The sequence below is a fragment of the Corapipo altera genome, unplaced genomic scaffold (assembly GCF_003945725.1).
Source record: "Corapipo altera isolate COAL_440 unplaced genomic scaffold, ASM394572v1 308, whole genome shotgun sequence".
In the NCBI taxonomy this organism is placed as follows: Eukaryota; Metazoa; Chordata; class Aves; order Passeriformes; family Pipridae; genus Corapipo; species Corapipo altera.
This window is the reverse complement of record NW_020884925.1, coordinates 557709-584262: the sequence shown is the minus strand read 5'-3', so window position 1 is coordinate 584262 and position 26554 is coordinate 557709. Positions and strand designations below refer to the sequence as shown.

The following is a 26554-nucleotide window of genomic DNA, read 5'->3' as shown; positions in this document are numbered from 1 at the left end:
CACAGGTGAGGGGGCTCATCAGGGCGCCGCCATGCTGTACGGCAGGCGCATGCCGGGGCGGGGTGGGGCGGCCCATAAAAGGCGGTGGCGGGGGCAGCGCGGGCCCGTAGAGAGACGGGGGACGAACGGAGGGCGGGAGGAGGAGGCACCGCGGGATGGCAGAGGGCGGCGAGCCCGTTGTGAGTGCCCGCCCTGCTCTGCTGCTCCCTCCCCGCGGCCGCTTCCTCACGTCTCGCCTCCATCGGCGGTGCCCGTTCTCCCGGGGCTGGCTCTCCCCGGAGCGGTCGGTACCGGAGCGGACACTGCTCTGGGGGTGCCGGTGCGGTGCTCGTCCCTGCCTTGTGCTCGCCTGCTTTTCGTGTCCTCGTAGCAGGCGGGGTGTTCCCTCTGAAGCCCAGTGTGTCTCAGCGCCAGCCGGGCTGGTGCCGTTCCGTCCCGGCATCCGAGTGTCCCGGCGGGCTGCGCCTGCGGGTCCTGCCCTCGCTGGCAGTGCCAGCGGCTCCCGTTCTTCCCTTTTCCAGCTGGGAGCCGTTGGGGCTGTCTGGCACCACCAGCGGGGTGGGGAGGAGGTTGGTGTCCCCCCCACACTTTGAGAGCATGTTAGGGTTACCTCTCCCTTAGCAAGGACCCTGCTGCTTCCCGTTCCAGATCCTTGAGGACTTCTTGCTGGTGGAAGATGCGCCTCTGCTGGAAATGGCTGAGGAGGATGAGGAGCTCGACCTGTACAACGAGATGACTTTTGGGTTAGGTAAGACCTCAGGGGAGCCCCAGTGTCGGGGAGATCAGCCAGCCCCCAAAGGGGGAAGCAGGGACCCCCGTGGGCACTGCCCAGGCACTCACACCCTGCTCTGCTCTGCTTGCCCGTTCCAAGACCGAGACTCCACAGAGGACGCCCCGAAACTCCTGGTGCCACGGAAGACGAGCCCTGAGGTGGCAGAGGAGACTGAAGTCGGGGATGAACCGGGGCCTGGAGCGGCTGAGCAGCCGGAGAAGCTGGGAGAGCCCCAGGAGGAAGGTGGGACAGAGCTGGAGGCGGAGCAGGTTGGCTCTGAGTTGGAGGAAGAGGAGGAGGAGGAGCTGGGGACTGAAGAGCAGGAGCCCTGTGAGGAGTCCAATGACCTAGGAGACCCGGCAGTGATGAGAGCCGTGCAGAGCAAACCCACGCTGGAGGTGACGCGTGAGCAGAGGGGGAGTCCCCCTGCTCCCCCCTTCATCCCCACTCCTGTGGGTCCTGCCCCACAGAGGGCACTGGGGGAGGGAGACAGACCTGTAACTCTTCTTTCCTTGCAGAGCCAGGACTCGGCGGTGCTGGACAGCAGGATTGGTGCTTGCTGGGCAGAGTTTGACAAGGAGGACATGGTAAAAATGTCCCCTCCCATCTGGTGATGGGGCTGAGCAGCTCCCGCAGTGTCCCCTGGTCCTCTTGCCCCATGCCCACCATCTCCCTGTCTTCCAGCTGACGATGGATCCTGGGATGTGGGGCTCCTGCCCTGGTAGTGTCTCACCCCACCATGTGCTGGAGGTGGGTACTGCCAGCTAGGCCCTCCTACCCTGGGACAAGGGTCACAAGGGGATTTGGGGTGACTGGAGAATCTCCATCACACCTCTGGAGGTGCATGGATGTGTCTTGGGTGCCAAGGCTGTGGATGGAGGTGCCCACCCAAAGCAGAGCCTGGTTTTGAAGGCAAAACTGTTGAGTTTGGGGGGATTTGGACCCCCATGCTGGGTGTCCCCTTGGGCTCCCAGCTGCTCTGCGCTACCACAGTGGGAGCCCAGGTGGTGCATGGTCTGTTTGAGCAGCGGTTGAAGGTTTCAGTGAGCTGCCTAGTGCTGGGGAAACTAAACTGATCTCAGCTGGGCCCCATTCCCACCTGCTGCTGCCTCCTCCCTGCAGGATAAAGCCATCCTCCAGGTCCTGGAGAGGCCCCCACCATCCACCAACATGGCCTTTGACTTCCTTGGCTCCTGTGTGCAGAGGGGCTATGGGGACTGTCCCCGGCTCAAGCACCCTGACTTAAGACTGATGTCCCCCAAGTCCTTCCCCCAGCACTTCATCCAGCAGGTAACAGGTTGTAGGGGTGCTCTTGCATTCCCTCTTTCTCTGTCCTCCTCTCCCTGGAGGACAGGCTTGTCCCAGTGACACTTCCCATCTCCTGCCCTGCAGCAGGCACCTCTGATGTCTCCTCGCTCCCCGTGCCCCCCTCGGCCCTTCCCACCAGCTCGCAGGCCCCCTCCACTCTTCGCTTCCAACCAGGTAACACTGTGGGCTGGGAGCCACTACCATGGCCCTGGAGTGGCAGGGGATGGGGACAGTGGCAGGTGTGGTGTGGTGCCAGAGGGTGGCCCCTGTGGAAGCCAGAAGCCAGCACAGAGCTGGCTGACTTGTCCAGGGCACTCAGAAGGGAAGGCTCAAACCCTTGATTGCTTCTCTCTCCCTCTCAGACTGCAGGGTACACATCTCCAGCCCCTTTCCAGCCTGGGTCCCCCACCATGGACAGCCCACTGCAGCCCCTGGCCATGCACTTTGGGCCCATGTCCCCCTCCTTGGACCCTGCTCTCTTCTTCAGCCCCTCAGCCAACAGTCAGCTGAACCTCAGGTAGCAAGAGTGGGGTGTCCAGGTGGGACCCCACAAAGAAGCTGGAGGGTGTCCCTGGTCTGGGGGTGTCTCGAGCCCCTCCTGACCCCTGTCTGGTCTCCCCTGCAGCGTGCCCAGCCACATGACCCAGCTGCACCCCCAGCACCAGCGGATCCTAACACAGCGGCAGCAGCAGGGCAGGCAGGCACAGAGGTATGAGGGGTCCCCGGGAAGCTGTGGGGTGCAGGGAGGGCTCTGGGCGGTCACAGCAGGTTGAGGTCTCTTCCTGTGCCAGTATTTCCCCCAAGAAGCCATGGTCTCCTAAAGTGGACCCTCATGCTGGGCTGATGACCTCCAAGGAGAAGGACTGGGTCATCAAGGTGGAGATGATCCAGCTGCAGAGCGAGAACATGGATGATGACTACTACTATCAGGTGAGCTCCTGCTGGCAGCACCTGTGGCTTGTTCTCCTCAGGGCTGGGCTTTGGGAGCCAGAGGAACCCTTCAGGGTGTTGGAGGGGACTCCTGGCCTGTTGTTGCAGTGGTACTACCACCGTCTGGAACGCAGGCAGGCGGAGGAGGAGCTGCTGGGTGGACGCAACAAGCTGGACACCCCCAAGCTGGTCACGCCGTTCATCCAGAAGGTGGAGACCTATGACTCTGGTGAGGGCTGGGGCAGGTGTTGGGGGTTGGGTGAGGGGTTGTGACCGTGGTCTCACCGTGTCCCCCCCTCTTGCAGTGGTGCGCATCGCCGGCTCGCTGGGCCAGGTTGCCGTGTCCACCTGCTATAGCCCTCGCCGGGCCATTGATGCTGTGCACCATGCCCTTGTGGAGGAGGTAGGTGAGGGGAAGCCAGGCTGGTTGGTGGCCTGAATTGCTGGGAATGCTGCTTTGAGGTCCCCCTGGACCATCAAACAGCTATAGGGGCTGCCCCGAGCAGTGGGATGGGGCACACAGTTGGAGGAGCTCCCACCTCAGCAGTGGCAGCTTGTCCCTGGCCAAGGGGTGGGATGGAGTTCTGGGCAATCATGGTCTCCCTGTGGGATCGCTCTGTGTCCTGAAGCCACCTCTGATCCCCAGGGAGCAGCTGGCCCCACACTGGGCCAGCAGTGGTGTCTGGGACTGGCTGTAACTCTTATGCTTTTCTTTCTCCCCTCCTGAAGGCTGCAGGGAGCCAGCGGCTGCGGGCACTGCACAGGATCGAGAAGGTGAGCAAGCAATGATTTGGGGCAGGGTGGGATGGTCCAGGTGCTCCATTTTCATCCAGGGATCTCCCAGTGGGACATCTACCTGGGCAGGGGCTTGGGTAACCAGTTGGTAGAAGATGTTCCAAGCTTCCTCCTTACTGTGTGCCATTTCTCCAGCTCTTCCTGCAGCTGCTGGAAGTGGAAGAGGCACAGCAGAAGATGTCCCTCGCCCTGGGGGTGGAGCAGGAGCAGCAGAGCCAAGAAGTGGAGAGTCTCTACCATGCCTTGAAAATCAGAGCTTGCAACAGCGAGGAGTGAGTCTGTGCTGAGGGGAGTGGGCAGCACAGCTTGGTCCTTGTGGATCTGAGATGGCCGTGGATGAGCAGGTCTGGGTGACGGGGAGTGTTGGATCCTGCCTGCTGTGTCACCCCAGCCTGTGCTGACCCTGCCTGTGAACCTTGCCCTCCACTGGAGCTGATGCTCGTCCTCTTGGATGGACAGAGATGCCCTAGGTCCCTTGGGATCTGTACCAATGGAGCCTTCGTTCCCAGGGAGGCAGAGGATGAATTCCTGCAGCTGCTGTGTGTGCGGAAGGGCAAGAAGCTCGTGGCCCGGCTGCTGCCCCACCTGACCCGGGAGCAAGGGGAGAAGATCCTGCTGACCATCACTCACCACCTGCCCTTCCTCATGAAGAAGGATGTGCTGGATGAGGCAAGTACCTCCAACCAGGGCAGGGATGGCCTGGGCTGCCTCCTTCCCCTTCTGCTCTCACTGGGGGGCACTCTGGGCAATGGGGGGTCCTGTCTTGTGGGGTTGATATGAGACAGGAGCCTCTTCCCTTCAGGGAGGAGGAGAAAGGTCTCCAGGAGGGGTTAAAGCAGTTGTGGTGGCAGTGTCCGTCCCCACCAGGTGTTTGGATGGGGCTGGGGCTGTGATGGGTTGAAGGATCTCAGATTCCTGCTCTCCCCTCTGCCCTGCCCAGTCTCTCCCCCTGCTCTACAGCCCATTGAATGAGGTGGTGGGCAGGATGACCTTCAGCAAACTCATCGAGGTCCTGCAGGAGCTGACCCAGCCTCTGCCTGAGTGCCCTGAGCTCCCCCTCACCATGGCCTTGAAGAACCAGGTATGTAGCCCTGAGCCTTGTGGTGTCCCTGGGGTGCCACCACTGCTGGCTGTGATGTTCCTTCTGGTGCTTCCCTGCAGTTTGGGATCTCCTTGCTCTACTCCCTGCTGAGCCACGGGGAGAGGCTGCTGTCATCGGATGTGCCATTGGAGCCACGGAGTGGAGACTTTGAGGCGTGGTGAGGGGCTGTGTGAGCTGTGGGGTGGGGGATCTGCCAACACACAGGGTGCTCACCCTCTGTGCCGGTACCTCCAGGACGGACACGGTGTACGTGGTGGCCCGGGAGCTGTCGCAGGTGCCCAAGGCCTTGCTGGTGGAGCCTCTTTTCTTACCCAGCAACCTTCTCTCGCTCTTCTGCCGCTACCTGGACAAGCAGACTGTCCACCACCTGGAAGCCAAGATGGAGTGAGTACTGCCTGGAATGGCTCCCTGCCTCTCCTGGGGATCCTCTTGGAGAGGAGGAGCGGGACAGCATTGGGGCCTCACTGCTTCCGTCCCCCTTTGGACTTAAATCCAGAGCTCCACGGGGCTGACCTGATCCTTGTGCCTTTGCTCCTGCTTCTCTGAGGTGGGTCAACAACCCGATGCTCCAACCTCATCCTTCCCCTGCAGGTGCTCCCCGCTGCCATCGGAGGCTGCCATGTTATGCTGAGCCCCAGGAGTCGGGAAGGGGATCCGGGGCCAGTGGTGCTGGGAACGGGCAGGGCCCAATGCCATGGCTTTTGAGTTTGGAAGCAAACATTTATTTACCCTGGTGCAGGGCACTCTGGGTGATGTGGGCACTGGCAGGGCCAGCTCTGGAGGGCTGGTCCCACCCTGCCCCTGTGCCTGGGAGCACGGGGAGGGTGTAATTTATTTTGGCTTCGTACCCGGCAGTGGTGTCGAGTTCGGGGTCTGCACAGGGGCGCTGGGAGCACCTGGGGAGGGGGGTGGAATTTGTGTATAGCACTTGATATAAAATAAAAAGGTGATTAACCAGCTCCTCTGGCTCCTGTCGGCAGCTTCTGCTGGATCCTGTGGGCATTGCTGGGCATGGAGACCCCAGTCTGGAATGGTGGAGATATCTGGTAAAGGGGAAGGAAAAGCATAGAGGGGGATGCTCAGAGTACACAGGAGGAGGATAAAGGGGATGGAGGAGAAGGGAGTGCTTGGAGAGGGGATCAGAGGACCCATGTGGCTGGAGAAAGAGGGGAGTTGAGCGCCCAGGGAGTGGAATGGGCTGGGAGAGAAGGGATGTGGTGGGGAAGATGAGTCAGAGCTTGTCCTGACAGGGAAGAAAAGATCCATGCAGGTATCTGGGAACACATGGAAAGGATATGGGGGATCTTAAATGTACATGTGTGGGTCATAAAGCACTTTTTGTCTCCAATGAACTCCCAAAGACTCTTTAGTCCTAAGTCTTGCAATCAGGGCCACAGTAAAATACCTTGAAGCATCTTTCTGAGCAATTTTGGCTACCCCAACCTGATTCTCACTCCTGCATCTAGACCTGAGCAGGTTCAATTTCTGCTCCCACTGTAGGAATTTTTGTGGCTCCTGCCTGGCTTTATGCTGGGATTTCCCCCAGTCCTATGGGACATCTGAGACTGGGCCACCTCCACCTGCCCAGAGGTCTACACCTGACACCCCAAGCCTGGGGTGTATTTAGAAGAGATTTGCAGCAGAAAATTGTCTCATCCTCAGACTGCCCAAGCTCCAACCCAAGTAGGTAAAACTATCACTTTGAATGGGCATCTTTCAGGCATCAGATGGGGAATTTGCAGAAAATAAGGATGTGAGAATTTGGGTGGGATTTATCTCCACTGCTTATCAAGGCAGCTTGGTTTCCTCTGCTTCAGAGTGCAAGGTCCAGCTGGAAGGATCTCTAGATCCTTTTGGCAGCTGTGTTTGTCATCCTGCTGCCCGTCCTGCTCATCTTAAAGGATGTGTATGCTCCTCATACTTCATCGTTGGGAAGTTTTTTGGGACAGCTGTGTTTCATCCCTAGCCATCCACTTCAAAAGAGTGACACTGGCAGGTTATCCTTGTTCCCAACCCACCGAGGCAATCCAAGAGGATGCCTGTGTGGGGTCCCACCTGACAGCCAAAGGACGGGCCTTGCTGTTACAAATCTCAGAGGGAATTTCAGACAGGAGGGAATGAGCAGCTGTTTCCTGATAGCAGGAATTGAGGAGGACACCAGAGAGTCCTTCAGATGAGGATAAGCTGTGTTATGTTTTTCTGTTTGCTTCTTGCCTGGCAGCCAGCCTGGATGAAGGATGGGAGTGTGACGTGGCTGCAGCCACGTACTAGACCAAGTTCTCCAGTGTGAAGGGATGGAGGTCTATGCTGGATTTTGCTGCTTCATTGCAGGAAACAGCTGAGGGAAAAGAAGGAAAATCCATCTCTTTTTGTTACTGTCCCATAACTGAGGGCCTCACAGCACCCAGCAGCTCTCTTAGTGCTTCCCACCCTCTCCCTGGGGCAGCATCAGGAATTCAGATGAGGGACGTCCAGCAGGTCAGGGACCCCCATATGGTTCATCTAAATTCCTTAACCCACAGCTGGTGGAAGTCCAGGGCGTCTCACCTGACTCTGCCTCACTTGTTGCCCTGCCTGGCTCCTCCTGGCACTGTCCCGAGAGGATTGTGGCCTGAGGGAGTGGTGGTGACCCAGCACCATGAGAGGGCTGTTGCTGTCACTGTCACAGGGATATGGGGCTCATCCTGGGGCGTCTGGGATTCATCCTGAGACATCTTGGGACTTATAGGGCTTATCCTGGAATGTCTTGGTGAGTATATGGGGTTCCTTCTGAGATGCCTTGGAAAATATAGGACTCAGCCTGGGACATTTCCAGGTGGCTCATCCTGGGATGTTTTGGGGGAGGATGGAGTTAATCCTGAGAAGTCTTGGAGGTTGTATGAGGCTCATCCTAGAATGTCTGGGGGAATATAGAACTCAGTCTGGGACATCTTCAGGGTATGTGGCTCATCCTGGGGTGTTTTGAGGGGTTATGGAGTTAATCCTGGGATGTCTGGGAGATACAGGGCTCATCCTGGCATGTCTTGGGAAATATAGGACTCAGCCTGGGACATCTTCAGGGTACATGGCTCATCCTGGGATGCCTTAGAGATTGTATGGGGTTAATCTTGGGTTGTCTTGAGGGTATGGAGCTCATCCTGGAATGTTCTGGGGGCTATGGTTCTCATCTTGGGATGTCTGAGGGGGGATACGAGGCTCATCCTAGGATGTCTTTGGGGTTATAGGGCTCATCCTGGAAAGTCTTGGAGGTCATGTAGGTCTCATCCTGAGATGTCTTGTGCAGGTGTAGGGCTCAGTCTGGGACTTCTTAAGGGTATGGGGTTTATTGTGGGATGTTTTGGGTGGTATAGAGCTTATCCTGAGATGTCTTGGTGTCTTGAGGGGTATGGGACTCCTCCTGGGATGTCTGGTGGGGGGAGTATGGGGCTCGTTCTGGGATGTTTTGGGGGAGTATGGGGTTAATCTTGGGATGCCTTGAAGGTATGGAGCTCATCAGGGCTCATCCTGGCATGTCTTGAGGGGTATAGGGAAGCGTAGGACATCTTCAGGGTATGCGGCTCATCTCGGGATATCTTAGAGGTTGTATGGAGTTCATCCTGGGGCGTTAGCAGGGTACAGGGCTCATCCTGGGATGTTTGAGGGGAGGTAGTTCATCCTGGAATGTTTTGGGGAGACAAAGGCTCCTCTTGGGTTGTTTTGGGAGGGGCAGGGGCTCAACCAGGGCTGTTTGGGAGCCTGAGGCGCTGAGGGGACACGGAGCCCTGGACTCAGCCACTTCGACCCGGGGGACCGATGCTCCCCCAATCACCTCAATGGTTCGGCCCAGCCCCTCCGTTTCCATGGTGACCGCGCGACGCCCTACAGCGGCACCGAGAGGCGGCGCTCATTGGCCGCCCGTGCCTGGGGTGGGCGGGGCGGGCGGGGGCGGTGCCAATCCGAAACCCGTCCGCCGCGGCGGCCCCGCCCCCGCGAGTTAAGGCGCGGCGGGCGCTTCCGGCGCGGGCGGAAGCGGCGGCGATGGCGTCGGGCGGCGGCCGCGGGTCCCGCTCGCCCTCCCCAGCCGAGCGCCGCCCGCCGCCCTTCCCCGAGCCCCCCGGGCCCGGCGCCCCTGACAGCGACTCAGAGGGCGAGGACATCTTCACTGGCAGCGTGAGTGCGGCAGCACCCCTCGCGGGGCACTGAGGGGCCGGGCCCGGTGTCTGCGGGCTGCAGCGGGGCTTGGTGAAAACAGGGGGAAACGCCCCAAAGTCCCCCGAGATAAAGGGGGGGCGATGGCTCTGGGCGTGTGTCCCTGCAGGGAACCCCGCGCCCCCTCCTCTTGGGGGCCGGGTGGAGGTCGGGGGTGGCTCTCGTGTCTGTGGGGTTGAGAAGGGGCTCGTATTCGGCTGCTCCTCGTTTCCCTGGGGTTGTAACCTGGCCAGTCCTGCAGAACTTGTGTCCAAGACCAGGCTGCACGGGGCTTGGAGCAACCTGGTCTAGTGGAAGGTGTCGCTGCCCATGGCAGGGGGTGGAACAAGATGGGCTTTAAGGTCCCTTCAAACCCAAACCATCCCACAATGGCAGCTGCAGCTTGGCCTCTTTGCTGTGCAGCTTGTGAGGCTTCACGGTGGGGGGAAGCCCCATCTGCCTTCCCCCAGCATTGTCAGCTCTGGTCCCCTCGACATCCAGAGGGTCCTGGTGTGGCTGGTGTAGTGCTTGCTGCCCTCAGTTTGGGATTGAGGGATGAACCTCCAGTGCAGTGGGGGTGAGGTGACAGGAGGCATCCAGTGTCCCCTGCCTAGTGGGAGGGGGCTCACCAGTGCCCTACTGGGCTGAAGGGAGGGTCTTGGAGGGTTTGGTGGTATTGGTTCAGTGAACAGTTGCTACATTGCTGCACAAATTCCACGCTGAAGGTGGAGGTGTGAAGGATTTCAGCACCTTTCCTTGTTTCTAACAAACTCTGTGCCAGCTCTGTCCTGGTGTTTGCTCCAGGCAGTGACTGGCAGGCAGGAGGGGAGTTAAAACACTGCCTCAGTTTGCTTTCCCAAACTGAATCCCTCCTCAACCAGCTGCTGGCCTCTAAGGATCAGCATCTTCATGGAGCAAGGATCTCTGCTAGACAAGCTCTTCCAGCAGGCTGGAGCCTGGAATGCTGCGGGATTGATTCCCTGAGCTCCAGGAGCCTCTGCCCACCTCTTCCAGGCTTTTTCCAGCCTGTCTGATCCAGCCAGCAGTGCAGGAGGGATTGGTGTCTGTGGCAGGAGGCCCTCCAGCAACATTCTGCAGTTTCCCAGCCTGGGGAAGCCTCGAGCAGAGTGTGACTGTGACCATGTGAATCCACTGGGAATGGCCTGACCAAGCTTCTCCTGCCATCGGCACAAATCTGGAGTGGCCTCTGCTCTGCTTCTGGTGCAACTCGTGCCTGGTGTCCTTGAGCTGTGCTGGTGTTGCCAGTGGCCTGGGATAAGGGAACAAGCCAGATCTGCGGGGTTGTGGAGAGATTGTGACCTTGTGAGGATGAAACTCTGGCACTGCTCTGGACAAAACAGCAGCTGGGTCATGTGTTTGGAAAACAACCTGGGAAAGTGCAACCCTGGGCCAGGCAAGAGGAAGGTGCTGGTACCTCTGGCAGGCATAAGGTCATGGAGATGACCTGGAGCTTCTCAGGATCTTTCTTTGGTGAAGAACTGGAGGATGTAATAGGTGGCTTGTTGTGGCCCACCAAAAGGGATGAATGCCATTTAATTTCACAGGAATTCCTGTACTGGAAGGGGAGGCTGGGGAGCTGCAGCAGCTTATCAGGTTCTTAGTGGTGTTGTTGAAGCCACTGTCATAACTAATACTTGGCTCTTCCATGCAAACTGGTGGCTTTGTTTGTCTCTCTGCCCTTGAACATTAGGAAAACACTTTCTGGGAAGCAAGGGAGGCAGATCCACCCAGCTGCTGATATTCATGTGGCTCAGCAGCCAGCAAAGAAGGATTTGGGTCAGACTCAAATATAACTAAAGCTGGACCTCACCTGCCTGTGACAGAATCCCAAAATATGCTGAGTTGGAAGGGACCCACAAGGATCATCAAGTCCAACTCTTAGCCCTGCACAGGACCATCCCCAAGAGTCACACCGTGTACCTGAGAGCGTTGTCCAAATGCTTCTTGAGCTCTGGCAACCTTGGTGCTGTGACCACTGCCCTGGGGACACTTTCCAGCACCCAGCCACCCTCTGGGGGAAGAACCTTTTTCTAATATCCAGCCTAAACCTCCCCTGACACAACTTCAGGCCATTCTCTGGAGTCCTGTCACTGGTCACCTCTGAGAAGAGATCAGTGCCTGCCCCTCCTCTTCCCCTCCTGAGGAAGTTGCAGACTGTGAGGTTGGATCCCTGTATGACCATATCCTTCTCTAGGGATGCCCCCAAGGGCCAGCTCTTCCCAAAACAGTGTCAGGCCAGCAATGGGGGCACCTCTGCCCACACACATGGTGTGGGGGGGTGCTGAATCCGGCCCTGGGACAGCTGGTGTTGTGTCGTGGGCTGAGCTAAACAAGGCCACAGCTCCTCTGTAGCAGCAGATGGAGAAGTAGGAACAGGGTGTGGTGCTTTCATGTCTGAGGAACTAAATTTAAGGCAAACTGGGAAGCGGTTCTGGTAGAAAACTGCCTTGTCCTCACAGAGTGGGATTTGTCTACCAGCTTGAAGAGCTCCTGCAGCAGAGGATCTGTGTGAACCCTCCTCAACAAAACATCCTCAAACACAGGAGGACTCGCCATCAAGTGGGTGTTTTGAAGGCTATTTCTTTTACCACCCAAAGACATGAGCCCACCTCAAAGAGGAGCTGCCTCAGCACTGCTTTGCTCCATCAGGAGCAGCGGGATCTGACGGCGTTTCCTTGCTGGAGAGAGTGCCAAGGAGCCTGTCGGTCCGGAGTCACTGCTAATAGAGCTCCATTTACTGCCTGTCAAAGACCCGTTCTGTTCTCTGCCAGGACCTACAGAATAGCACTGCTGTCCCATTCTTCCTTGGAATATCTGTCTGCCTGCAAAATGAAGGGTGAATTGGGATGAGGGATGACTGAGGGATGATTTGGGATGCCGGCCTCCATAACAGGAATCTGGGAGCAGCTCTGCTTTCTGCTGGGGTGGACTGGTTGGCATACAAACTCTCATGTGGGCTGTCTCCTTGTTCCCAAGGCTGCTCCCAGCAGCCAGAATGGTCTCTCCTGATGGGCTGGGACATCCCAGTGACCTGCGAGCTGCTCCTGTTCTGCTAAAAATCAGAGTGGAAACTGGCTGTGGAGTTTGGTGTGACACTTGGTGTCCTTAACAGTGGCAAGGATGCTGACACTGAAGGGTGGGTGGAAGGGCAGCAGGGTGGGGTGATGAGGAAGTGCCATGTTTGCTCCTCCATCCCTCAGAATAAATGACCTCGTGTCTATGTGCTTTTAATCCTCTCAAAGAGCAATCCCCCGGCTCCGAAAAAGGAATCTCTCCTCCCTGTGAGCAGCCCTTCCAAAGAGAACGGGGTTCATGTGGAGCAGGACGATCAGGACCTATTTGCAGGTGAGTCTGTGTCTGCTGGGTGTTTACTGGGCCACTTGGAGCTTTAGGACTATCACAAGTGCTCATCTCAAACTCCTGTTCTAGCTTGCGTTGTGTTTTGGAAGGTTGGAGTAGCCTCTTCCAGGTGTCCAGGATAATCATGCAATAGGAATAACTGTTTGGGAGTTGAAGAGGATTAAAAATTAGTTTGCTTTAGTTTTGTTACCTTAAACCTTTGATGGTGAGTGTCTCCTCAGAGTTAAAAGACTTTCGTTATCCACCTTTTCCTACTTCTATGCCAATGGAGGAAGCATCTCCAGCAGAGACATGGCTGTTCCCTAGGAACTGGAAACACAACACTCCTCAGCAGGTGAAAATGAGGAGGTCAGACCTTCCCTAGCATGGTGGGACAGCTCTGGCAGAGAGTCAGTTTTGGAGACCTCTGCTAAGAGGTGGAGGTTTTTACATCCTCTGGATGGAGAAGAGGCCTGGGAAGGTGCCTTCCTCCCAGGCTGGCCTGCGTGCCAGGTAAAATCCGGCTTTAGCTGTTCCAATGTGCAGCTCCTCCAGCACACAGCAAGGAGATGATGCCTGGCTCCTTCTGGAATAAGAAGTTCATTGGATTAACATAATGTTCCCCAGCAGGAGTGATCAAATGCTCTTACTGCTTTAAGTCGTGCTCTTCCCAGTGCTTACAGGTGTCCTCTCGATGGATTTCTTTTTTTGCTAGTTTAGAGAGATCCCATGAACCAGAGAATATTGCAATTGCCTTTCCAGAAACCCCAAGGAGAGTCTGACCTTACAAACTTCTCTTGACAGATGCTACTGTGGAGCTGTCCCTCGACAGCACACAGAACAACCAGAAGAAGGAGGTGGCCAAAGCATCCAACCCTCCCCCCTCGTTAGATGTAGCTGCAAGTTCTTCTTCTAGAAACCCTTCAAAGAGCTATGAAGAGGTGAGAACTGCTCTTCCTACCTGTCCTGCTGGTTCCAGACTATCCTTGGCAGGAACCTGTCCGTTTACTCAGTTGCAAACATGAATCTGAAAGGATGTTATTAGTGTAATTGCCATATTGGATGCCATGACTTGTATCTCAGGCCATCAGTCTGGGACTGATACCACTGGAGTGGAGCTTAGGTCAGACTGGTGACATTCCACTCCTGTGGAATTGCAGGCTGCTTCCAAAGCTGGAATAGCAAGTAGGGGATCTAGTCCTGGGGGTCTGAGCTGGGACTCGGAGCTTTGCAGAGTTTCACCTTGGGGCTGAGCAGTTTGTGCATCAGTCTGGGCAGATAGCAGTGTAGGAAAGACAAATCCAGTTTGGGATCCTTGGAATGTGTATCCTGGACACGAGTGAGGAGCGGGAAGGCTTTATAAAATGGCCCTGGCTGGAGTGAGATGCCCAGGCAGGGTGACAAGCCACCATAGTGGTTTGGGGTGGGTTGAGGTCTGGCTTCCTGGTTTTAACTTGCTGTCCCTGTGTGCTTGCTCTAAACAGCTGGAGGAGGAGGAGCAGGAGGACAAATTTGATCTGACTGTAGGAGTGAGTGACCCGGAGAAAGTTGGTGAGTTACTGTCCTGTACTGCACAGTGAACACGGTTAGAGGAGCCAGGCTTGGCCGTGGGACCCACTACAGTCCAGCCTCCACGCTGTAGCTCTGGCTGTCAGGCTGTCTCCAAGAACAGACTTGATCCTGGAGGAACTCCAAGACTTCCTCCAGGAACTCAAAGAAATGATACTGTGAACAGCAAAATGCCTGGGGTGAAAACAAGCAAGGCAGAGGCAGCTTCTGGAAAGCCAGGGAACCAGGACTAGGGTTTTGGGATGCTTGGGGCCTGGAAATGTGACATGCCTTGTGTGGGGAAGCAAAACTCCCTTAACTTGAAACTAAGTGTATTGTTCCATGCTCTGGCACCTTCCCTAGCAGCTGTGCTTGCCAGGGAAGCAGCTCTGGCTTCAAACTGAGAAGCAAGAGGGTTTCTGTCTATTGAAAGTGGGGGTCAGAGAGCCTTGTGCAGCTATGTGGAAATTTCTGGGATGCAGAGAACCCAAGGGAACACCTGATCCCAGCCAGAGGAGCAGCCTCATGAGTGGCAGGTTGTTCCCACTCCATGGCTTGTGATCTCTGGAGCTGGGAGGTGCAAATCAGAGGTAGATTTAGGAGTAGCACTGGAGCTCTGAGGATGCCCTTTGGTTAAACTATCAGGTAAACAAGGGGATTACTGTGTTAGCTGGAGCAAACTGCCTGTGGTGTTCCAGGATCCAGCTCCATCCAGCCTGCCTCTCATCCTGTGAATAAACTCTTCATGTGGCACACAGCCCCAAATTGTTGGGTGCTGAGCAAAAGTGTGGAGCTGACCCAAACGCTGCCGACGCAACAAGCGCCCAGTTGTCAGAGCTGGCTCCGTGGGAAGTGTGAGGAGGGATGAGCAGGCAGGTTGAGGAAGTGGCTACTGGGCAGGGGTCTAGGGCCACGCAGCAGCATGCTGCCTCTGGTTCTGTGCGAAATCCAGGGCTCTGTTAGACCCAAAATTGGGAATGACGAGGCAGGAAAAGGCCAGGAGCCTTGTACTTGTGTCCAGGGGATAGTGGAAAGCGCTGATGTGAATCCAACATCTCATTTCTGTCTTCCATAGGGGATGGCATGAATGCCTACGTAGCCTACAAAGTGTCAACACAGGTATGTCTAACTCCTCTGTGTCTGATTCTCCATTATTTTTCCATGTGTAAAGGCAGCTGGACTGTCTGTCCTTAGCCAAGCCAGCAGTGACCTAAATAAACAGAGGCCTGAATGCCTTGTTCCATGGATTCAGGAGTTATAATCCGCAAAGGATGAGCCTAGCTGTGGAATAGGGTTGGAATCTATTTGAAATGAGACTGGCATTATTTTCCCAGCCAGTTCCCTCTTTGCAGCTCTGGCTGATAGGGATTCTCTGCATTCAAGGGAGCAGCAGGAATGACATCCAAACACCAGGGCTGTTGCTGAAGGTTCAGTGCCAATGGCAGCATCAGACTAAGCTGACCTGAGCTCAACACTTGCTGCAGAGCTGCTGTTGTATCTGGTTTCATGTCAGGACCTGTTCCCCTCAATTTCCAAGAGAAATGGAGCCTCCTGCAGCTGCTGGAGTGTTTTGGAGTGCTCCTCTGGGCTCTGGAAAGTTGTTCCAGCTGCCTGTACCATGGCTGCTGGGCTACAGGCAACGAGTGGGCTGAAGAGGGGACTAGAATACTTGTTATCTTTAATCCTGCTCTGCAAACACATCCTGAAGCACTGGTGGCCCCTGTAGTCTTTAGGTGACCTGCAGGGGGTCCCTGTTCCTGTGTGGAGCAGGGATGATGGGATTAGGCAGCAGGCAGGGCTTACCAAGCAGCCTGTGGCCACACTACCAGCTGCTCAGTTATTTAGTGCCATTAATGATGCTGCTTGCTCCAAGGAGAACAGTTGGGAGGAAAATCAGGGAAAACCTGGGCCAAAACTTGCTCTGTTCCCTCCTGGCCTCTTGCAGAGCTCATGCTGTCCCACCACATCCCAGTGACAGGTAGAGCTGGCAAGGCCATGTGTGCCAGGTGAGATTCCCTGGGGATGTCTGACCCAAATCCCATCTCTCCCCCCAGACCAGCATGCCGATGTTCAGGAACAAGCAGTTCTCAGTGAAAAGGAGGTTCAGTGACTTTCTGGGTCTCTATGAGAAGCTGTCGGAGAAACACGCCCAAAACGGGTTCATTGTCCCTCCGCCGCCTGAGAAGAGCCTCATAGGTGAGTGGTGGAGGTGCAGAGCACAAGCACTGGGCCTTCACAGCTCTTGTAGGTCCTTCTGGTGGTGAGCTCTGTGCCTGAGGACAGGCCTGCAGCAGTCTCAGAGCTGATAGAAGCTGCACAGTAGCCAAGGAAAATAACCAGGGTTCTGTGACACAGACAAAGCTCTGGTTTCCTACTTGCAGCTCTGGGCTGAAAGTCTTGATGGAGTTCACAGATGCTTCCACACCTGCTTGGTGTAGAGTAAAACCTCTGTGGTGTCACTGAATTGCTGTTTCACTTGAGTCCAAACTATCGGTTTGCTTCTTTTCTGTGTCAAAACTCCTTGGGTTTAAATTTCCAAGTAGCTCTTACTGATCCAAGGTCTAATTCCTATTGTAAGATTCCTCTACTATCACCTTGATAGTCTGTAATAAACCACTTTACCTTGTGTGTGGAGTTTAGAGCAGCTCATAAATCACGTCTTCCTTCTGTACCAGGCATGACCAAAGTGAAAGTTGGGAAAGAAGATTCCTCCTCTGCAGAGTTCCTAGAAAAACGTCGGGCTGCTCTCGAGAGGTACAACCCCAACAGCTGTCCCTGACCAAGGGAGGGACCTCTGAGAGGTCTGGTCTTGCCTGGTGGCATCACCAAAGTCCATGGGGAGGTAGGAAGATTGGTGGGTGAATTAGAACAGTTGTTGGCTTTGATTTCCTGCTTTCCAGCTGCTCTTCCAAAGTAAATACCAAGCGTGTCACAGCTCACTCTGATGGCTCAGAGCCAGGTTTGCTGCTGCCAAAGCAACTCCTGGTGTGTGTTCCTCTCCACAGGTACCTCCGGAGAGTGGTCAGCCATCCAACCATGCTGCAGGACCCAGACGTCAGGGAGTTCTTGGAAAAGGAAGAGGTCAGTAGCGTGGAATGAGGTAGCTCCAAGTTTCTTGGAAGTGCTGAAGGCAATGGTACCTAAGCAGTTAAGGAGGCAGGATGCTGCAAAGCTCTCCTCTTAGAGTGGGAATGGGAACTGGGGTGGTGGGTTGACAGCAGGTACCCACCAAAGCTGCTCCATCATCCCCTCAGCTGGACAGGGGGAGAAAATATAATGAAAGGCTTATGAGTTAAGGGCAGGGAGAGATCACTCAGCAGTTACCTCAGGCAAAATGGAATTGTGGAATGGTTTGGATTGGAAGAGACCTTAAAACCCATCTCATTCCCACTCCCTGTCATGGACAAGGACACCTTCCACTATCCCAGGTTGCTCCAAGGCCCATCCAACCTGGCTTTGGACACTTGCAGGGATGGGGCAGCCACAGCTTCTCTGGACAACCTGTGTCAGGGCCTCACCACCCTCACAGCCAGCAATTCCTTCCCAATATCCCATCTAACACTGCCCCCTGGCAGTGGAAAGCCATTCCCCCTTGTCCTGTCCCTCCAGGCTCTTGTCCAAAGTCCCACTCCAGTTCTCTTGGAGCCCCTTTAGGCACTGGAAACATTTCTAAGGTCTCCCCGGAGCCTTCTCTTCTCCAGGTGAGCACCCTCAGCTCTCCAGCCTGTCTCTGTCTTTTCACATCTCAAAGCAAATTTTTCCATTCCTTTCCAGCTCCCAAGAGCAGTAGGCACCCAGACTCTGAGTGGAGCAGGAATACTGAAGATGTTCAACAAAGCTACAGATGCTGTCAGTAAAATGACCATAAAGATGAATGAATCAGACATAGTAAGTGTTGGGACACCCTGGGTTGTCCCTGTCCTTGCTCTGGAGCCATGTGCCCTTCCCAGCCCCAGCTGTGGGTGTGGGGTGCAGGGAAAGCCCCACGTGTGGGAATCAGCTGCGGATTTACCCTTTCCAGTGGTTCGAGGAGAAGCTGCAGGAGGTGGAGTGTGAGGACCAGCGGCTGCGGAAGCTGCACGCGGTGGTGGAGACCCTGGTGAACCACCGGAAAGGTGACCGGATCAGCACCACGCACTCCAGGGCTTGGGCTGTGACAGTCACACCCTGGGCAGTGCCTGAGGGGGGTTAGCAGTGCTGGGTGTCCTAGGGAAACTTCTGAGTCTCTTCATCGTGGGAGACAGAAGTAAAAATGTCACCCAATTCTTCTGTCCAGCTCCACAAGCTCGGGATGGTGGTGTGGAAGGGAACCTATGTCCTATGAGATCACGGAATCCCAGAATGGTCTGGGTTGGAAGGGACCTTAAAGCTCATCTTGTTCCATCCCTCTGCCCTGGGCAGGGACACCTTCCACTCTCCGAGGTTGCTCCAAGCCCCGTCCAACCTAGCGTTGATCGCTTCCAGGGATCCAGGGGCAGCCACAGCTTCTCTGGCCAACCTGGGCCAGGGCCTCACCACCCTCACAGGGAAGGATTTCTTCCCAATATCCCATCTATCCCTCCCCTCTGGCAGTGGAAAGCCATTCCCCCTTGTCCTGTCCCTCCAGGCCCTTGTCCAAAGTCCTTCTCCAGCTCTCCTGGAGCCCCTTTAGGCACTGGAAAGGGCTCTAGGGTCTCCCTGGAGCCTTCTCTTCTCCAGGCTGAACACTCCCAATTCCCTTAGCCTTTTCTCGTGGGAATGAAGGCTGCTGTAGCAAACCTGAGCAGACCTGATCTTATGTCTTCCCAGCCATCCTCTGGCAGGGAGTGAGAATGTTTTCCTTCTTCTGCATGTTTTGACTGACTCCTGCAAAACTGTGCCTGTCCCCCTGCTCGGCTGCTTCCCTTCTCCTCGTGGCTGGAAGCTGCTGGCTCTGACCCAGCCAGCATTGGCCCTTCCAGCTGATGTCTCCTGGGACTCAACTCCTTGGGCTGAACCCTGGGCTGGGGAGCACCCGGTGCAGCCCAGCCCATCTCCTGACTCTCATCCCTTTTCTAGAGCTGGCATTGAACACAGCCCAGTTTGCCAAGAGTTTGGCCATGCTGGGAAGCTCGGAGGACAACACGGCCCTGTCCCGGGCGCTGTCCCAGCTGGCTGAGGTGGAAGAGAAGATTGAACAGCTGCACCATGAACAGGCCAACAATGACTTCTTCATCCTGGCCGAGCTCCTGGGGGACTACATTCGCCTGCTCTCAGTTGTGAGGGTAAGCACTGCTCCTGCTCCTTGTACCCAGCTTAGGCTTAGGGATGCCAGGAGGTCTTTCAAGCTCAAGCAGAGGGCACACATGGCACGGCTTCTCCAACAGGGAAACTTGTTGTTTGTCCAGGTGAGCAGGTAGTTAGGTTGGAAAATTGTGGTAGGTGAGGTCTGGCCATGCCGCTGTTCTCCAGAGGGGATGTGGAGCAAGTTCCCAGCTTGTAAGTGGCCTCAGCCCTTCCAGAGGTGAAGGCTGAGGCTGTGAGCTGATGACCTGTGATCCAGGTGGTGCAGAGAGGCCTGCCAATTGCCTGCTGGGGAAGAGCCTTAGTCTTCAAGTCTGGTGTTCTGGCCTTCTTGCCGGAGGCTGGAAGAAGCAATCCCAAGAGAGCAGCAGGTCTTGCAGGCTGAGCCCTTCCCACCCCAAACACATCCTGCCTCTGAGCAGGAGTTTCTGGAAGCTACAGAGGCCAGGACACAACCTCCCTTGTCTGCCAGTCCATACTGGGAGCTGTGGGTGCTCCAGAGCAGGATCCAGTCTGTGTTCTGGCTCAACTTTGGTCCAGCACCTCAGGTATCCCCTTGGCAAGTGTCTCCTTGCCAGCAGAGCCCCTTGGAGCTGCTCTGGCAGCACAGAGCTCAACCTCTGCCCCCTCCTTGCCTCCAGGGAGCCTTTGACCAGCGCATGAAGACCTGGCAGCGGTGGCAGGACGCCCAGACCATGCTGCAGAAGAAGAGGGAGATGGAGGCCAGGCTGCTGTGGGCCAACAAACCTGACAAGCTGCAGCAGGCCAAGGAGGAGATCTCGGAGGTAGGGAATGAAGAGCATGGGATCTCTGCTCTGCTCCTACCCTCCACGCTCCGGCAGGGGACCTTCTGGGCTGGGGAAGGGATCGTCAGGGCTGGGGAGGACCTCCTGAGCAGGAGGGACAGGTGTCTATGGCCAAGCTGCAACAAGGGATAAGCCAGCCTTGAGTGGAGCTGCTCATGGTCCCACCTCCCGTGACTTCCCTGCTGAGCTTCCTGCGGTGAAGAGGACCAGGAACACCGGGCTCTGCTTCAGCAACACCTCTAACACATCCAGTCATGGCTACAGACACCCTTGGAGAGGGGAGCAGGAGTTCCTTCCCCTGCCCTGAAACAGCACACTTCCTCTCTCCACAGTGGGAGTCCCGTGTGACACAGTATGAAAGGGACTTTGAGCGGATTTCTGCCGTCATCCGCAAGGAAGTGATACGGTTTGAGGTATGTTTGGGGCAGTCTTGGGCTGGGAACACCAGCCTGGGTCAGCCATGGGCCATCTGGGTATCCAGCAGTATCCATAAATCCAGATATGTGTGAACTGGGGCATTGCTGAGGGCTTTTGGCTGAGGGGGTTTCTCCACAGGGTATCTGTTCAAATGAAGGTGAGTGGGCAAAGATCCTCCATCTCCCAGGCCCTTGTGCTGGTCCTCTCGTGAGGCCCCAGGAGGAACAGGAACATCCTGGCAGTTTCTCTTTCAGGAGGGTTTTGGTATTTGATTCAGCCTCATGCCCATCTCTTGCAGAAAGAGAAATCCAAGGACTTCAGAAACCACGTCACGAAATACCTTGAGACATTGTTAAACTCTCAGCAACAGGTGAGTGGCCCCTGATGTGGTTTTACCTCCAAGTTCAGGCCCAGGTTGTGAACCCCTCGAGTGTGACCCCCCCCCCCTCTGCAAGTGTGTCCTCAAGGCTCCTAACTCTCTCCCTCTCTCCTCCCTGCAGCTGGTGAAGTACTGGGAAGCGTTCCTGCCTGAAGCCAAGGCCATTTCGTAATCGGACCGAGCGAACAAACGTTTATTTTGCCTTTTTTTTTTTTTTTTTAATATATGTATACACTATACCTCCTCCTCTTTTCCACGTGAGCGACCCCTCGTTCCACATGCTGGAGCTGGTAGAGGTGTCACCCCCAGACGAGCAGCTTGCGAGCCAGTAACTCTTCTAACTGTATATTTTTCATTTAGCAACATATATTTTCTTACTGAAGAAAAACTAGTTTCCTGCTTCCAGACCAGACCCGCAGCCAGGGGGTTATCAAGATCTGGCAAATGTCTATTTTTCAGGCAGGGTTTTAGGGCTCTAATGATTTATCTTACTCCTGCAGTGCCATTAAAATTCTGTAATAAAACTTCTATCAGGGCAAACAGGCTCTGAGTGTTGGGGGTGGGCGCAGGGAGAGCTAACGGCACATTCTGTGGGGTTTGGGGGAGGCAGTGGAGCCTCCCCCGTATTGTGTCTGGGACAAGGGTGACCTTGGACACTGCCCTGGCCACCTGTCCCTGCTCCTGATTAGGCTTTGGCTCTCTGCCCTGCTCCCAGTGGGAGCCGTTTTTAGGATCTGAGCTCAGCAGGGGCTCTGTAACGGTTCCACTTTGTGGCATTCCCTAAAATCCACTGGGAAGCCTATGGGGGTGTGATGCTACTGCCCCAACGTGCCCAGGGATAGGTTTGCCCCTTCAACCTCCCCCCAGCCCCCCACGTGTGGATTTCACCAAAACCGATACCCCTTCTGCCTGAAAAAAGGGAAAACGCAGCTTGGTTCTGACTTCCCACTTTCCTTTCCCCATATCCCTGTAAAGCGGCGTCCCGGCGGCTCCTCCATTCCCCCCCTTCTTCCCCTTGTGCTGGATGTGGGGTCGCAGGACCCTCCCCGGTGTGCTTTAGGGGCCGTGTCCCCGCTGTGGGCGCTCGGGGCGGTCCCTCCCCGGCCCCGCAGCCCTTCCCCGCCCCGCGGCCCCCCCAGCCCCCCGGGCCATGATCGCCGTCTCTATCCCAGCGGCGGAACCCGCGGCGGCTTCGCGCAGCCCCGACAGGGCACACACGGTGAGCGGGGACTCGGGGGGTGGAGGTTTGGCTGCCCACGGGGGTCCCCGTCTGCCCAAGAAGGGTGGAGCGGGGAGGTGTCTCCCTCTGCCCCGGGGTCTGCAGGTCCCCAGTTGTCCCCGAGGGTTCCCCATCTGCCTCGGGAGTGGAGGTCCCTGCGTGTCCCCAGGGGTCCCTGCCGGTGGAGGGGGGTGGGGCCTGGTTCGGGGGTCCCTGCTGGGGGGTCCTCTCTCCCGGCATGGCCCCACGTGCCCTGGGACTGGAGTCCCCCGCGCTCCGGGGATTTGTCTCCTCCTGCCCCAGGGTTTGAAGGTCTCCAAATGTCCCCAGGGGTCCCCCACCTGCCCCAGGAGTGGAGGTCCCTGCCTGGGGTGGGGTACAGACCCTCTACCTTTGAAAGGAGGGTGGTGGTGTCCCTGGTCTGGGAGTCCCCTCTGCCCTCGTGGGTGGGGGTTACCATCTGTCCGGGGAGGGTGGATTGGCGTGTCTCCCTCTGCCCCGGGGTCTGGAAGTCCCAAATGTCCCCAGGAGTGACCCATCTGCCCCAGGGGTCCCTGGTGGTGGTGGGGGGGGGGGGGAGCTGATCCGGGGGTGCCCTCTTGGGGAAGTCCCCGTCTCTCCCGGCATGCCCCCACATCCCCTGGGACTGGAGTCCCCCGTCCCCCGAGGAATTTGTCTCCTCCTGCCCCAGGGTTTCAAGGTACCAGGGGTCCCCCACCTGCCCCAGGAGTGGAGGTCCTGCCTGCCCCCAGGGGTCCCTGCCGGCGAGAGGCACAGACCCTCTACCTTTGAAAGGAGGGGTCCCTGCTCCGGCCCTCTGTCCCCCTGGGGGGGGGGGGTACCTGTCTGCCCGGAGTGCCCTCACCCACCCTGGGACTGGAGGTCCCCAAGTTCCCACAGGAAACCCCACGTATTCCGGGGAGGAGTTTGTCTCCCACAGCCCCAGGGGCGGGAGGTCCCCAAGTGCTCCCTGAGGAGTCCCCACCTGCCCCATGGGCTGGAGGTCTCTGCCTGTGCTGGGTCCCTGCCGGGGGCACCCTCTGCCCTTGAAACTGGGGGTGTTCCTCTACCCTCTACCCAGAGGGATCCCCTTTGGCCCCAGAGGGGTAGCAGGGTCCCTATCTGTCCTCAGGTACCCCCATCTGCCCCAGGCATGTGTGTCCTTCTTCTGCCCCGGGGGTGGGATGTCGTGAAGTGCCACCCCTCCCCACCAGGATGTCCCCAAATTCCCAGGAGTGGCAGTCCCTGCCTGCATCCAGGGAATCCCTGCCGGGCAGGGGTGTAAGGGGAAATGACACAGCCCCTCTACCCATGGAAGGGGTGGGGAAAGTGTCCCTGGTGAGTGTGTCCCCTCTGTTTTTGGGGGGAGTCCTTGTCACCCCCTCTGCCCCTGAGATGCAGGTGTGTCCTTCCCCCAAGTGTCTGGGGAGGGTGGTCCCTGCCAGTGCACTCTCTACCCCTGAAACATGAGGTCCATGGCCCGAGGGGTTCCCTCTGTCCCCATGGGGTAGCTGGGTGTCCCCATCTGCCCTTGGGGATGACGATCCTGGGGCAGGGAGGGGAAGGTCCCCCTTTGCTCAGGAGGTTGGATGTCCCCCCCTGTCCCCAGGGTGCCTCCCTGCCTGAGGTACCCCAGTGTAGAGATCCCCAGCTGCCCCCCTCATCCTTGCTGGAGGAGGTCACTGGGGTGTCTCTGTCCTGGGGGGTCACCAGAGGTTGAGGTTCCTGCCTGGGGACCCTCTATGTTTGAAAGGGGGGGATTCCTGCTGACCTGGGGGATTCCTGCTGGCCCTTGGTGGTGGTGGTGGTGTCTCCTGTTGGCTCCTGGTTGCCCATTTCCCCCACAGAGTGTTCCCATTTGCCAGGGAGATGGGCTTTGTCTCCACCTGTCCCAGAGTTTGGGGGACCCCAAATGCCCTGTGACTCTGTTGAGAGTGGGACACCCTCTGCCCTGAAAAGGGGGTGTCCCTCTGCCCTGGGGGAGGTTCCTCTGGCACCGGGGAGTTGGTGGGTCCCTATCTGCTTCTGAGTGGCCCCTCTGCCCTGGGGATGAGGGTCCCTGCCTGCCTTGAATGGTGGAGGGGGGTGTGGGGTCCTAACATGTCCACCTGAATGTCCCCACATGCTCCAGGAGTTTGGGGGGTTCCTGCCTGCTCCCAGCGGTCCTACTGGCTCTCAGGGGTCCCACCTGTCTAGGGGAGCAGGGGGGGAGTGGGGAGAGAGGGGTGGATGGGACCATCTGCCTGGGGGAGTGGAGGTCCCCAACTGGATCCCCATGGATCCCTGCTTGGGAAGGGGGACACACAGCCCTTGAAAGGGAGGGGACAGGGGTCTTTGGCCCAGGGGGTGTTGGGCAGGGGGCCCCACAGGGTTCCCTACTGAGGTGGGCCCTCTGCCCTTGTATCTTGGCTCAGGGGTTCCCCTGTGGCACCATGGGGTGGAGGTCCCTGTATGTCCTCAGGGGTGTCTGCCTGGGGACATTTCACCCTTGAAGGCACTAGGTGTCCCTGGCTGGAGGATTCCCACTGATCCTGGGGAATGGAGGGTGGGGAACCCTTGGTCTGGGGGTTCCCTCTGGCCACATGGGGAAAGAGCAGGGTCCCCTACCTGCCCCAGGGGGTGGAGGTCCATGACTGTCCCCAGGTGGGAGGGACCTCACCTGCCTTGGGGAAGGGTGGTTTTTTTCCCCATCCCAGCAGCTGGAGGTCCCCACGTGCCCCTCCCTGGTGTCACCACATGCCCCAGGGGGTGAAGGTCACTGCCAGCCCCCAGGGGTCCTGACTGCCCTAGGGTTTGGTGAGGGGTGGGATATCAAACCAACCCCAGGCTGTCACACCTTCTTGATTGATCTGGAAGGGGGTGTCCCATCTGCTTTTGGGAGTTCCTACCTGCTCCCATGGTGACCTCATCTGCCCCGGAGGTTTGGGAGTCTACCCGAGAGGCTGGAGGTCTCTGCCTGTCCTGGACAGTGGGAGGGGGTAAAGATTCCCGAGTAACCACCCCAGGTGGGGAGTGTGTGTGTGAACTGGGGGCTCCTGCCTTCCCTGGGAGGATGATAGGGATGGTGAGGATGAGGATGGTGAGGACAATAAGGATAGTGAAGATGATGAGAACAGTAAGGATGAGGATGATGAGGACGGTGAGGATGATGGGGATTGTGACGACGATGAGGCCAGTGAGAATGATGATGATGAGGCTGGTGAGGATGAGGCTGATGAGGTCTGCCCCCCTTGCAGGTGTTCCGGGTGGAGGTGCTGTGCGATGGCCGGCGGCACACGGTGACCAAGCGCTACAGCGAGTTCCAGGCACTACACAAGCGGGTGAGACCCCCTGGCTCTGCTGGAAGGGGACACAGGGAGGGGACACGAGGAGGCTCAGCCTCATCCTCCCTGGCCCGTACTGCCCTGATGCCCTCCACACTCCACCCCAGATCAAGAAGACCTGCAAGGTGCCTGACTTCCCCCCACGCCATGTCCCCCACTGGATGCCCAAAGCACTGGAGCAGCGCCGGCAGGGCCTGGAGCTCTACCTGCGGGTGAGGTGCGCACAGCGGTGGGGGGGGGTGGGTTTTTTGGGGTGCTGACCTGTCCTGGGCCACGGTAGGGTGTCCTGTACCACAACAAGGAGCTGCCCCAGGATGTGCTGGACTTCTTGAAGGTGCGGCGGTGCCAGCAAGACCCCAAGGCCAGCAGCCCCTCGTGAGTAGTTCTGCCAGTACCAGGGTTATCCCGTATGGCACTGGGATCATCCCCCCGACCTGTGCGAAGTACCCCAGGACACAGGGTTGGGGATGATGGGGACAGGCTAGGGGCTGATATCCCCTCTCCCATGGCAGCAGACTCCTGCCTTCCCAGCGCCCTGTCATCAGCTTCTGCTCTGATCCATACGTGGGGCCAGGTGACACTGGTAAGGAGCAGGACCACGGAGAAGGTCCCCAAAACCTCCAAAAGGTTCTCCTGGGTCCCTAAAAGATGTTTTTCCTTTAATGGGGCTCAGGAGGGAACCAGCTGCTCCAGCTCTCTCATCTCCTTGCAGATCTGCTCCCCAACGCCGTCCTCACAGGGGTCCTGCAAGGCCTTTACCTCCCCCCAAGCTGTACCCCCGGCCAGGCAGTGCCTTGAGCCCCTGGAATGCCAGGCTCCCAGGCACCCACCCAGCTCCCAGGGCTGCAGTGGTGAGGAAAAGATCTCTGGGGTGAAAATGACTCCTCCACACCGGACTGGGGCAGGAAAACTGGGTGGGAGAACCCAAGGGGACAGTGGGAGCCACAGCTGCTCTCCCACCACCATCCAAAGTGCCTTTTTTGAGAGAGTAGGAGCTCTGCCTTCCCGATATTTTGGGGTTGTGGTTGGAGCCTTTGGATGATGAACCATGCTGGAAAACCCCTCTGCATCTGGGCTTTGGTGCAATAAATCTCTTGGATTTCACTGCCTGGCAAAGTGCTGTGCTGTGGAATTCTGTGAAGCAAACCTGGGGGCAACTGTGGCAC

The 26554-nt window shown here is 57.3% G+C and overlaps 3 protein-coding genes across 4 annotated transcripts; all 3 read left to right on the top strand.

The window, feature by feature from the left end:
• Positions 1-124: 124 nt before the first annotated feature.
• Positions 125-5951, top strand: PATL2 (PAT1 homolog 2). Its single transcript, XM_027657703.1, has 19 exons — positions 125-179; positions 649-748; positions 872-1170; positions 1291-1359; positions 1457-1522; positions 1895-2062; positions 2165-2254; positions 2443-2597; positions 2706-2789; positions 2872-3010; positions 3119-3239; positions 3316-3413; positions 3740-3784; positions 3941-4077; positions 4315-4474; positions 4746-4886; positions 4967-5064; positions 5142-5291; positions 5499-5951. The coding sequence occupies exons 1-19, from the start codon at positions 156-158 to the stop codon at positions 5536-5538; spliced, it is 2184 nt and encodes a 727-aa protein (XP_027513504.1). The 5' UTR covers positions 125-155; the 3' UTR covers positions 5539-5951.
• Positions 5952-8908: 2957 nt separating this feature from the next.
• SNX1 (sorting nexin 1) lies at positions 8909-21386 on the top strand. Its single transcript, XM_027657719.1, has 15 exons — positions 8909-9056; positions 12338-12440; positions 13239-13375; positions 13919-13985; positions 15058-15101; positions 16037-16178; positions 16658-16736; positions 16988-17063; positions 17757-17870; positions 18004-18097; positions 19020-19225; positions 19886-20029; positions 20383-20463; positions 20766-20837; positions 20968-21386. The coding sequence occupies exons 1-15, from the start codon at positions 8925-8927 to the stop codon at positions 21016-21018; spliced, it is 1542 nt and encodes a 513-aa protein (XP_027513520.1). The 5' UTR covers positions 8909-8924; the 3' UTR covers positions 21019-21386.
• A 594-nt stretch (positions 21387-21980) lies between these two features.
• SNX22 (sorting nexin 22) lies at positions 21981-26504 on the top strand. 2 transcript variants are annotated; one of them, XM_027657729.1, is made up of 6 exons: positions 21981-22065; positions 25302-25385; positions 25496-25600; positions 25669-25763; positions 25904-25971; positions 26101-26504. In XM_027657729.1, the coding sequence occupies exons 1-6, from the start codon at positions 21997-21999 to the stop codon at positions 26184-26186; spliced, it is 507 nt and encodes a 168-aa protein (XP_027513530.1). In that variant the 5' UTR covers positions 21981-21996; the 3' UTR covers positions 26187-26504. The 2 variants fall into 2 exon arrangements, with proteins under 2 accessions (XP_027513530.1, XP_027513529.1); XM_027657728.1 differs by having other exon boundaries at positions 25901-25971.
• The last annotated feature ends 50 nt before the right edge of the window (positions 26505-26554 follow it).

Bases quoted from the DNA above. Each gene is read 5' to 3' on its own strand.
- SNX22 (XM_027657728.1), top strand. From the start codon at position 21,997: ATGATCGCCGTCTCTATCCCAGCGGCGGAACCCGCGGCGGCTTCGCGC. The intron at 25,386-25,495 runs GTGAGACCCCCT...ACTCCACCCCAG, and splicing joins TCCAGGCACTACACAAGCGG to ATCAAGAAGACCTGCAAGGT. The intron at 25,764-25,900 runs GTGAGTAGTTCT...CTCCCATGGCAG, and splicing joins CCCAAGGCCAGCAGCCCCTC to CAGACTCCTGCCTTCCCAGC.
- PATL2 (XM_027657703.1), top strand. From the start codon at position 156: ATGGCAGAGGGCGGCGAGCCCGTT. The intron at 4,078-4,314 runs GTGAGTCTGTGC...CTTCGTTCCCAG, and splicing joins AGAGCTTGCAACAGCGAGGA to GGAGGCAGAGGATGAATTCC. The intron at 5,292-5,498 runs GTGAGTACTGCC...CTTCCCCTGCAG, and splicing joins CACCTGGAAGCCAAGATGGA to GTGCTCCCCGCTGCCATCGG.
- SNX1 (XM_027657719.1), top strand. From the start codon at position 8,925: ATGGCGTCGGGCGGCGGCCGCGGGTCCCGCTCGCCCTCCCCAGCCGAG. The intron at 16,179-16,657 runs GTGAGTGGTGGA...CTTCTGTACCAG, and splicing joins GCCTGAGAAGAGCCTCATAG to GCATGACCAAAGTGAAAGTT. The intron at 18,098-19,019 runs GTGACCGGATCA...TCCCTTTTCTAG, and splicing joins CCTGGTGAACCACCGGAAAG to AGCTGGCATTGAACACAGCC.